At 41.4% G+C, this 12,481-nt stretch overlaps 1 protein-coding gene across 1 annotated transcript in view; it reads left to right on the top strand.

Annotated features, from left to right (window-relative positions):
• CTNNBL1 (catenin beta like 1) overlaps positions 1-12,481 on the top strand; it is a 166,823-nt gene that overhangs the window by 35,153 nt on the left and 119,189 nt on the right. Inside the window, 1 exon segment of the mRNA NM_174637.4 lies at positions 2,972-3,078. Within this exon segment, the coding sequence (NP_777062.2) occupies positions 2,972-3,078 (107 nt within the window).

Raw genomic sequence — 12,481 nt, forward strand, 5'->3', positions numbered from 1 at the left:
CAGTAGCCCTCTCCTCATTAGGATTTCTACCAGTGCTAATTTAGGGGTCTGCCCCTAAAAGGTGGTGACACTTTGGAAATCTGTGGTGGGAGACAGTCCTGAATCTCCTCTCTGAGGACAGCAGTCCTGCCAGCCTTAGACAAACAGTGTGTGTAGCACATTTTCCCTCTCGCCCTCCCTCCTCACTAGCTTCTGCTCAATCTGTTAGCCCTGCAGCAGCAGTTAATTGGCAGGTATAATTCCCGTGTCGGGCACTGCTGGTACTGGGGGATTAGGCTAGTAGCTGTCATGGGTAAATGGTTTCTAGCCTGGGAGACAGAAATGCAGTGTGGGACCAGCCCTTCCGGGAAGGGACAGGGAAAGAGAGATCGCTTTGTAAAAATGACACATGGAGGGCTACAAGTCCAGGAGTTATTTTCTCTCTGCCACCAAAGTCCCATCTGATGAAAAACAAGTGATGTTTACCCCTGTAAAGTCACGTGAACTTGTAAAATATGATTGTCCTTTTTGTGCTACATCACCAGCATTCATCTTTCTGAAATCTCCCTCTGGTTTCTGACATTGAGCTATTGGAGATACTGCTGTGGCCGATGACTAAGACTGATAATTCAGTTTTCCCCCAGTGTTGGAGACAGATTAAAGGAGGGAAGGCCAAACCCTGGAGAGGCTAAGACTTTGGGAATCCTGTGAGAGCTGTATTATTAACACTAATAAAGTTTTCTTCTACAGGGTGGGCAGGATGTTAGCTAAGGGAAAGAAGAGCCGTGGGTATTGAAGTTGCTTAAAAGTGATTTAACCCTTTCCTAGAAATTTAAATTATTTTTTAGTTAAATCCCAGTGATAAGTTGGGTACATTAACACTCATGCTAAGTGTTACAATAAGGGCCTCCCAGGTCTCTCACTGATAAAGAATTCACCTGCAAAGCAGGTGACACAGGTTTGATCCCTGGGTCAAGAAGATCCCCTGGAGATGGAAATGGCAACCCACTCCAGTATTCTTGCTTGGGAAATCCCAGGGATAGAGGAACCTGGCGGGCTACAGTCCATGGGGTCACAAAAGAGTCAGACATGACTTAGCGACTAACCAAGCTACAACGAGTTACAATAATAGCTTACATTAGTATAGTGTCATGTAGTTTATGAAACAGATTTATGTGCTTCATGTCTTTAGGTCATCTCTATGACCTTGAAAGATAAAGGTGATAGTTTTCCCCTCTCTGCTTACCTTCCTTCCTTCCTTCAGCAGATCTTCACTGGATGCCTCCTGTATGCCAGGCCCTGTCCTGGGTGCTGGAGAGTCAACAGTGAACAAGTGGACACGGGCCACCAATGGGGATTGGGGGTTGGGGAGATTACTGGGCCAGATCCTGCCAGACCATCCTTATATAGGTCGTGTGAACAATATGGAATTTTATTCAAAATGCAAGTGGATGGACTCACATATGAGGTAGAATCAATGAGACTTGGTGAGGGTTTGAAGATAATACATTCAGCAAAGTGACATTGCTACGTGAGTAGTAAGTAGTGAAGCTACAGCTCTGAGTCCTGACTGGGCCAGAGCACTGACTTCAGTTTTTACCAAGTCAGGGAACTTCTCTGTAAAGCCATAGACACTGGGAAGCAGGTTGTGGGTGGTTCCAACAGAGTCCCTCTGGGTCCAGGAGTCATTGATTAAAAATCTAAGAAATGTGTCATGCACAAATGAATGTTACAGGTATCTCCCATTTAAAACTCAATATGTCAGAATCTAAATTTAATAAAATAATAGCTAACATTTTTGGGAACTTAAAAGAATTATGAGATGATTCAGTGCTTTCCAAAAGGATCTATTTCTGGTTCTCTTAATGGCATTCGGTGTGAGTTATGGTCAGGGACTATCAAGCTGTGAAGCTAGGAGTTGGGAGAGTGTTGGAGAGGCAGAGTGAACTGCAGCAGATTAAACTGGGAAATAAACTGAAGAAAAAGCATTTCTGAAATTTTAGTGTAGATTTTTTTTTTTTTGGAGGAAATGATTCTGTTTTCAAAAACTCATTTTATTTACCTTTGTAGGTATTATTCCAGTATATGAGAAGTGAGAAAACGATGTGGCCTGCTGGGGTGTTTTTTATGCTTACTCTGAGCGAGATTACTAAATTCTTGTTGCTGTATCAGGATTCCAGGTCCCTGTTTGATTCCCTTCTCAGCAGCTAGGATGGGCTAGATACAGTAATGTATAAGAAATGTAATGTATAAGAAACACAAAGCAGTGACTGTTGCTGCTTAATAACCATTCTTATCTTGTGTGTGTGTGTGTGTGTGCTTAGTCACTCAGTCATGACTGACTCTTTGTGACACAGTGAACTATAGCCCATCAGGCTCCTCTTTCCATGGGGATTCTCCAGGCAAGAATACTGGAGGGGGCTGCCATTTCCTCCTCCAGGGGATCTTCCCAACCCAGGGATTGAACCCAGGTCTCCCACGTTGCGGGCGGGCATACAAAAATAGGCTCTAAGTTGAATTTGACATGTGGACCACAATTTCCTGACCCCTGGTGTGGGGAGAAGATTGAGGGCCACTGTCACTGACTCAGGGTTTGACCTTGAACAAGTTCTTTTAAAACTCTGAAGGTTATCTTATCTGTATGAAAGAAGAGAAGGACGAGATAAATATTATATAATATTCATTTACTACTGTTGCTTACTCCAATGCCATACAGTATACTCAAGTATTTGTTGAATGAGTGAATCTTTAACACCTTAAGCTGAACTTCCTGGGCTAAATGTGAGACACACAGGGTAATGATACTAAGTAGCACATGATGTAGACTCTTAACCCTCATTCTAATAGGGGGTGGAGGGGAGTATGTGTGTATTGTACACTTAATCCAGAAAGGTGAGTGGCAGAGTGGCATAGTAAAAGCCATGGGAAGGAAGTAGTGATTAGTGAATAAGAAACAATCCCTTTGGACTGAATTGTTGTCTCTTTACACCAGGAAGAACCATTGGATGAAAGCTCAGTGAAGAAAATGATCCTGACATTTGAGAAAAGGTCATACAAAAACCAAGAGTTGCGGATCAAGTTTCCAGACAACCCAGAGAAGTAAGGCTCGTTTTGCTGTTTTTTGCCCCTTCTCCTCTGAGATGCTTTGTTGCTGGTTTTTGTTTTGCTCTTTGTGTGTTTTGTCTGCTTTGGTTTCTGTGCTTTGGGTCGGGAGTCCCAGGATGACTCACATGTTTGGGAAATCACTAGAAGTTCTCTCGGGACTCAGAATCAGTGGTACTCGGGTACACAGTAGGATCAGCAAGGGGAAAAGACACATCAGGCAGTTTGGAGACATTCACAAACAGGCTTCCTGTGTTTTCTCCCGCCCCCTGGGAGGGGTCAGCAGACAGGCTCCTTCTTCCAGCAATGCAATACCTCATCGCGTGTGCCCTGTTTCTATTAGGGAAGCCCATTTGAGACTGAGACCAGGATATTTATTGAAGACAGACCATGGCATTCTCTGCCAGCAACAACTACTAAAATTGCAGACTCACAGACGGAAAGCAGATGTTCAGTGCCCCAGATGGGTAAAGCAAACCTTATCTCCTAGGAACTGTTTCAAAAGCCAGGTTCCCAGATGCCACCCTAGGATCTGTTTACTCTTTTTTGCATTTCTCTTCCAGGCCCCTAGAAAACTAACCATGGCTGCCACTAGCGATAGCTTTACTACCGAGAAAATGTCAAAGGCTTTGGGGTTAGACAGATATGGGTGTGACTCCCACATGACCTTCAGCAAATCAGGTCTTCTTTCTTAGCCCCAGGTGTCTCATCTGTATAAAGAAATAGTACCTCCTCCACAGGGTTGTTGTGAGAAATAAATGAGAATAATGGCAAGGGTTTAGCTCAGTGTCCGGTGTGTAGTAAGTGCTCATGAACTGATGGTTATCTGATTGCTCCTCAGTGCACTAGGAAGTGCTGTTATGAAGACTCTGATAGCTTTCAATCGGTTTTGAATCCTAAGTAGATTTTCGTATTTATACAGATTTTAATGTCCTAAATCTCTCTTTCTCTCCCTTCCTCCCTTCCAAGACATACACTTTTAATGAATCTTAATATTGTCCCTAGGCAATGAGGAGTTGAATAGTACAGTCTTTGCACTCAAGTTTAAAGGTTACTAGGGGACAAAGAACTCTGCTCAATGTTATGTGGCAGCCTGAATGGGAGGAGAGATTGGGGAGAATGGATTCATGTGTATATATGGCTGAGTCCCTTTGCTGTCCCCTTGAATCTGTTACAACATTGTTAATTGGCTATCAGTTCAGTTCAGTTCAGTCGCTCAATCGTGTCCGACTCTGCAACCCCATGAATCGCAGCACGCCAGGCCTCCCTGTCCATCACCAACTCCCAGAGTTCACCCAAATTCATGTGCATCGAGTCGGTGATGCCATCCAGCCATCTCATCCTCTGTTGTCCCCTTCTCCTCCTGCCCCAGTCCCTCCCAGCATCAGAGTCTTTTCCAATGAGTCAGCTCTTCTCATGAGGTGGCCAAAGGATTGGAGTTTCAGCCTCAGCATCAGTCCTTCCAATGAACACCCAGGACTGGTCTCCTTTAGGATGAACTGGTTGGATCTCCTTGCAGTCCAAGGGACTCTCAAGAGTCTTCTCCAACACCACAGTTCAAAAGCATCAATTCTTTGGCACTCAGCTTTCTTCACAGTTCAACTCTCATATCCATACATGACCACAGGAAAAACCATAGCCTTGACTAGACAGACCTTTGTTGGCAAAGTAATATCTCTGCTTTTGAATATGCTATCTAGGTTGGTCATAACTTTCCTTCCAAGGAGTGTCTTTTAATTTCATGGCTGCAATCACCATCTGCAATGATTTTGGAGCCCAGAAAAATAAAGTCTGACACTGTTTCCACTCTTTCCCTATCTATTTCCCATGAAGTGATGGGACCAGATGCCATGATCTTCGTTTTCTGAATGTTGAGCTTTAAGCCAACTTTTTCACTCTCCACTTTCACATTCATCAAGAGGCTTTTTAGTTCCTCTTCACTTTCTGCCATAAGGGTGGTGTCATCTGCATATCTGAGGTTATTGATATTTCTCCCAGCAATCTTGATTCCAGCTTGTGCTTCTTCCAGCCCAGCGTTTCTCATGATGTACTCTGCTGCTGCTGCTGCTGCTGCTGCTAAGTCACTTCAGTTTTGTCCGACTCTGTGTGACCCCACAGACAGCAGCCTACCAGGCTCCTCCGTCCATGGGATTTTCCAGGCAAGAGTACTGGAGTGGGGTGCCATCACCTTCTCTGCATATAAGTTAAATAAGCAGGGTGACAATATACAGCCTTGACGTACTCCTTTTCCTATTTGGAACCAGTCTGTTGTTTCATGTCCAGTTCTAACTGTTGCTTCCTGACCTGCATACAGGTTTCTCAAGAGGCAGGTCAGGTGGTCTGGTATTCCACTCCAATATAAAATAAACGGTTTAAAAACAAATGGACAAACAAAATTACTAGGGAGACTGACTGTAAATACATGGTAGAACAAAGTATACTTTAAAAGAAATACAAGAGGAAGAAGCAGTGAATAGTTGGAGCTTATTGAGAGCTTCACAGCAGAAGTGGTATTTGAGCTGATTTTGATTTTAGTTAGGTCGAAAAGAACAGGGAAAGGCACGCCAGGCAGTGTGACCAGCAGGAACAGAGGCACAGGGGTATCAGAGGGCCTTCTATCCTCACGTCAACCTGGAAAGGCTGGTGTCCACTGCATTCTGTCTGTATGGTAGATGAGGAGGTGGAGAGAGGAGAACCTGGTTACTGGACCTCAGGCCACAGCCCCCTTTGATGGTAGGAGTGGCTGGATCAGAGCTCGGCTTTCCCAGCGCCAGAGTCCCGTCAGGTTTTGCACTGACCTCCACCGAATGACATGAGCTTCCCTGATGGCTCCGTGGTAAAAAATCCACCTGCCAATGCAGAAGATGCAAGAGATGCAGATTCGATCCCTGGATTGGGAAGATCCCCTGGAGGAGGAATGGCAACCCACTCCAGTATTCTTGCCTGGAAAAATCCATGGACAACAGGCTACAGTCTCTAAGGTCACAAAGAGTCGGATACGACTGAGCAGCTGAGCACCACCACCACTACCATACAGCAGTAATTGTACTTGTCATTCCGCATGTGTGTGTGTTTGGTTATATAAGTAATACGCAAATAGACTGTCGTCATAAAAAATACCAACAGTGCATAAGTAGAATGAAAAATGTGAAAAATGGAAGCTTTCTTTCCCTGCACTGACCCCCTTTCCATTCCCCTACTTAGAGATAGCACCTGTGAACACTTCTGTGAGTATCCTTTTTCATTATTTTCTGTACACTGATTTACATATATATATATAGGTATGCAAAATTTTTTTCCCACCTAAGTCATACTGTACTTATCTTGCACCTTTACTTTTTGGTCATGAAACAGAGTATCTTTCAATGTTACTATATGCGTATTTACCTTATGCTTTGTGGCTGTTTGCATAGTACTTTGTAGTTTGGAGATAACCATGATTTATTTGTTACGTTTTTCTAGATGGACATTTGGTTATTTTTTTAGTCTCCCTTTTTTATTGAAGCATAGTTGATTTACAATGTTATTTGTAATACTGACTTTTATGAGTAATACTGTAGCGAACCTGTATGTACATTTGTCTTGGTATCCATATGTTTCTCTAGGATACATATCTAAATACTGAATTCCCAGATTGAAAGCATGAACATTTTAAACTTTGATGCGTGCATGCGTGCTCAGTCGTGTCTAACTCTTTGTGACGCCATGGACTGTAGCCCGCCAGGCTCTCTCCATGGGATTCTCCAGGCAAGAAGACCAGAGACATTTCCTCCTCCAGGGGTTCTTCCCAACCTGGGGATCACACCCGCATCTCCTGCATTTCCAGCACGGCAGGCAAATTCGTTACCACTGAGCCACGTGGGTGATAGCTACTGCCAAATTCTCCACTGTCTCCTTTAGTTCTTCCATCAGCAGGTCTCTTTCCCTGCATTCTTGCCCATAATGAATTTGATCTGCCTTAACATCTGTGCCATTTGTTTTATTGTTGTTTCTTTACTCAGTGGTTTTTCTGCATTCAACTCTGTGCTCCTTTTCGGTGGACTGTGTGTTGCTTGTCTCTGTAGTACCTAGCACAGTGCCTGCCATACTGTAGGTACTCAGTACGCGTGAGAGGTCTTACGTAGTTGACGTCATGTTTACTATATCCCCATTTCTTGGAACTTCAGGCTACATTATGAGGCAGCTATGCCATAGATGGATGACACTGGAAATTTAAGAAACTCAGTTTACTTATTGAAATGCCAGTATTGCCTTTGCCCATTTGGTGGGTATACTTTAAAGCAGTGGGTTTCTGCAGCTTTTGTTCACCATCTACGTCGTAGGTACTACATGAATTCATTGTTACAATTCATGAAGTGGTTTTAAGGAAATGTTATTTTATTTAAAAATATCAACAGTGTTTGTCATTCAGACAATATATATACTATTTTAGTTTTTAAATCTGAACATTTGCAAATTGAAATCATGCATAAAGAACATTTTTTTTTATGTCCAAAAGCAGTCAGGAAACTACATTGTGTTTTAACCTTGAGTTCTTGAATTCTTACTGGTGCAGGGTCTTTTATAATTCTCTAGACCAGCGAGGTGCAATTAAGATGAAAATTGCTAGAGCATATTTGAATGAAACTTTCCGGTTGAGATCAGAAACATTCAAATTTATTTTCCCATATATGCAATTGTCATTTTGATTGCATACCGAAAAATGCCTCTCTTCATTTGGCTGCGTTTCAGATTCAATTGACAATTCTCCTTATGCAGCCTCTGCTCTGCACTGTGTGATCTTTCTCCCAAACAGCACATAGAGTGGAGTGTGCTATTTCCCCAGTAAGTCCTGTAGTAGTTTTTCTCTTCATTTTTGCAGGGGCAGAATTATTTAGTTCAGTGGCCCTCAAATTTTTTAGTCTCAGGCATCTTTTGTACGCATAAATTGTTGAGTACCCCAAAGTGCTTATCTTAGAAGATTCTAGAATATTCAAGCACACATATCATTAGCCATTAGAGCAGTGGTAGCATCACACGTTGTATAGTCCTCTGAAAAACTCCACTGTATACTCCCGAGAGAAAGAGAGTAAAAGAAGCAAATAATGTTTTGGAGTTAGTCTAAAAATAGTTTTGATGTTATAGACCCCTGAAAGGATCCCCAGCCACCACCTACGCTGACCCTTCAATCTCAGGACCATGCTTTTAAGCAAGTGAAGAAAGCACCATGTTCTCTGTGCACTTATAGCTGGTTTTGTGATTGCAGGAGCATGTACTGGTTTCTGGTGCTTTTATAGTGCTTTTGAACACTGCTGGTCACTTGCTAAAATTCACTTTTGTGGTTGAAGGAGGGCATCCTGCTGATACGAAGCAAATGTGCATGAGCAGGCTAGCGGAATATTCTCCGTCATACCAGATGGAATCAGTGACCCCATCTCAGCCTGGGGTACTGTTTTAATATGTTGCTCTATTGCTTTCCCATTGACCTCTAACTTGATCCTCTCCCCCAGCTGTGAGTCATCTGTTGCTGAAGGTATGCCTAATCCCTAGACAGCCGTCTGCAAACAGTGTAGCGTGTGCTTAAAAATGAGTCAGCTTGTACTTCTGTCAGCAAAAAGAGAATTTTCTTTGTTATAGCATAGCAAACTTGATGGAATCTAGATTCATTGATTGCCTGCTATCTACCAACAATTGTTAGGAACTTCTTTTTATCTCTTTTAATCCTCACTTTAATTCAGAGAGAAAGATGAAGGAAGTTGAGTTTTAGAAGTAGGTTAGTTAATATTCTGTCTCCCTTGACAAGGTTGGAGTCTGGTGCTCTGTGTTCCAGGGGCAGTTTTCTTGGGCAGTGCTGGATATTCTTGCTACTAATTGGCTGCAATAGATTATTTATATTTGTGCTAGGGTAGTTCAGTGAGGACAGCAAACTGGGATTGTTATCTGTTATATGGACACCTAGTATGTGCCCATAAATACTTAGTAACAAACTGCTAATGGTTACACAGGCTGGATGTGACCCAGGTCAATCTCATTCCCAAGTCCAGGCATTTCTCACCATATCACGCTACTCTTGTAACATGGGACCCCAGTGGTATTTTTATGCTATATCCCTGCTCACAGTTGACTTTCTGCTGGTTTTATTTTGTTTTGATAATTTTCTGAGTTTCTAAACTTAAAGATACTTGGTTAGGATTGCATATGTGAAAGAGGAATTTCAAAGTTGGAAGGGACTGGAAAGTACAAGTCTATTTCTCCCTTCTAATTATTGATTTTTAAAAATATCACCCTTTATTAATTACCCCCAGTGACAAGGGTATAACTTTCCAAAGAAACCTATTTCATCATTTGACAGCTCTGACTCTTTAGATTTCAACTCAGAATGAAAAAGAATTTCAACAGATCCTCATGGAAGAGGGTAGTTAGACTCCTTATGATTTCAGTTGCTTCCCCAAGTTATTTAGTTTCCATAACTCCACTCCAGTATTCTGGCCTGGAGAAGTCCATGGACTGTGTGTAGTCCATGGGGTCGCAAAGAGTTGGACATGACTGAGCGACTTTCACTTTCACTTTCATCCCTCACAAAGTAGATTCCCATAACAGATGTTACAAACTTTTAGGCCATATAGTCAGCATTACTCTTATCTTATTGTCTTCTTTTAAGCAGCCTAAAACCACGGTAGCATTTGAGGCAGCAGTTTTCCACTTCTCCCTTTGACAGGCACCTTTGGAATTTCTGCAATGGACAGGGAGTGTGTCCAGTGCTAGGTGTCCAGAGAGGACTGAGAAGCAGTCTGTGTCCTGGCAGAGCTGTCTCATGGTCTGATTTGTATTATGATTACTGTTGACTTAAAATCATCAAGTCCTTTCCACACATGTCCACTTACTATCGACAGAGGAGCCTGGTGGACTACAATCCATGGGATTGCAAAGAGTCGACACGACTGAGTGACTTTCACTTTTTTCCACTTATTATACTGTCTTTCCTGATCCATGTATTCTTGCCTTTTTGGTTCAGTGCATTATTCTCCATGTGGATCCTAGGTAATTTTCCTCCTGTTAGATTTGGCCTGTCATCATTGCCTGTCAGGAACTTTCTGAATTGATTCTGTCAGCTGCTGTGTTCACTATAAGCTTTGTGTTATATGACATTTGTTAAGTTTGCCTTTTATGTATCTTCACCTGAGTCGTGGGTCAAAAAATAACAGTAAAATACTTAAACAGACTTAAGGATGGAGCCCTGAAGGGTACCACCAGCAGCCTCTCTCCAGGCTGACATTCATTCATTGATTATCACTCAAGTCCCCCGATCGCTTCCTTGTATCCAGCATGATTTGTTTATTACTAGTTGCTGCCCAGTCTCCCTTGCTAATTCTTCCCGGTGAGCTGTAAAAATCTTTTGTCAAGTTAGTCTCAAGAAATCAGATTTTTTTTTTTAATTACCCACATAAGGCAAAGAAGCCTTAGAGGTTTGCTGAGCCCATTAGATTCAAAGATTATATAGATCTACTGCCCCATAGAATATTTGAATTCTGCACCAGCTCTTCCAAGTCATGATTCTGATTTGGCTTCCACACTTGAAGTGATGGGGAGCTAGTGATTTAAAAGGTAATCTGTTTGTAAGCACTGTGGAAGGAGACTTTTTTAGAAAAAGTGGTATCGGGGGACCTTGACAAAAATAATTTTAAAATTTACTTGGAATAATAAACAATTGAGAACAGACAGGGAGCATTTAAAAAGAAGGCTAGTATGGGAGTGTTTTGCAGTAACAGACATAAAATATACTGTAACACTATGGAAAGTGTGGTCCTGGCTCAGGAATTTGCAGACAAATCAATGAAATGGAGTGAAAAGCCCATAAACAGATTAGAGTATGCATTAAAATTTAGTGTATGATAGAGGTGGCATTTCTTCAAATCTGTGGATAAAAGATAGATTATGGTACTGGGGCAATGGGCCAGACATTTGCGGAAATAAAGTTAGATCTTTGTCCTATATTATACTCTGAAATAAATCTTAGTTTTATTACTCTTAAACATTTAAAAATGTATAAACATAAAAGCACACCATAAAATATATCTGATCTTAGCATAGAGAAAACCTTGCTCAGAATACATGTAAAATAGAATTCGTGAGGCAAAAACTTCCCTAATTAAAAACCTTTGTATCAAAAAGCACAATGTACAAAGTAAAGGGCAAATATTTTTCTCTGTTTTTTTTTTTTTTTCAATGTGTGACAGAGATTAATTTCTTTAATATATAGAGTACTTATAAATCAATAAATAAGATGAACACCCTGATAGAAAAATGGGCAAAGAAGAAATACAGATAGCTAGTAAACAGCAATTGAATTTTAACCATTGTGGTATCAGAAATGCAAAATTTTAAAAAGCTGCATTTCCCATCTCAAATTGGAGATTTTAAATAGATAATACTTTGTTTTGAACAGGATGAGGGGAAATAAACTTATACACTGTTGGTACCTTTCTGGCAGGATATATCAAAACCTGTTAAGTTATGCATACTCTTTGACTTGGTACTTTTCCTTCCTGGGAGTTATCTTAACACAAAAATATGAACACATGTATCTTAATATCATTTGTTGTCACTGAAACGCTGTGTTGAGAAGGATTCTGAAGTCTTGTCTGGGCTCCGCAGGGGCGATGCTGTGCTCAGTGTGGAATTTTGCCCTGGGAGAAGAAGGACTGGGAGGTGTGCTGGACACTGACTTTTCCTGTTGTGGAATGTTTAACGATAAGAGAAATTGTTCAGCCTCTGCTGACAACAATAAGCAAAAATCATACTTAGAACTATATACTATGTAGGCTACTTTTGGGTAGGGGGAAGGCCAAAAGTTGAGAACAATGACTTAAACTTACCAGAGTATTATCAGTGGTTATTTCTGGCTAATAAGGTTATAGATGATTTCTGTTTACTTTTCTTTATTTTTGTCACTTTTAAGATCTCTGTTTACTTTTTGAGGGCTTATCTTTCCCCAGTTTTTTACGAAAAGTAATGTTTTATCATCAGAAAATATATATATATATATATATATATATAAATGTTATGGTTAAAAATAGTAATGGAGAGAAACAGTGGTAAGATATTGTATAAAATATGGACATGTTTTTAAAAATGGTAGTCTCTAGATTTTGTTCTTGCACGATCTCCCAAGTTCTGGAGAGACAGTGTTTGCCCAGCTCCTCGGTATCTATTGTTGATGAGTCAGTGACTTCAAGAATCCCTGCTTGTGTTCCTTTTCTTTAGCAGGCATCTGTGGATATGTAGGGAGAAGGCAATGGCACCCCACTCCAGTACTCCTGCCTGGAAAATCCCATGGATGGAGGAGCCTGGTGGGCTGCCGTCTATGGGGTCACACAGAGTCGGACACGACTGAAGTGACTTAGCAGCAGCAGCAGCAGTG

The sequence above is a fragment of the Bos taurus genome, chromosome 13 (assembly GCF_002263795.3).
Source record: "Bos taurus isolate L1 Dominette 01449 registration number 42190680 breed Hereford chromosome 13, ARS-UCD2.0, whole genome shotgun sequence".
NCBI lineage: Eukaryota > Metazoa > Chordata > Mammalia > Artiodactyla > Bovidae > Bos > Bos taurus.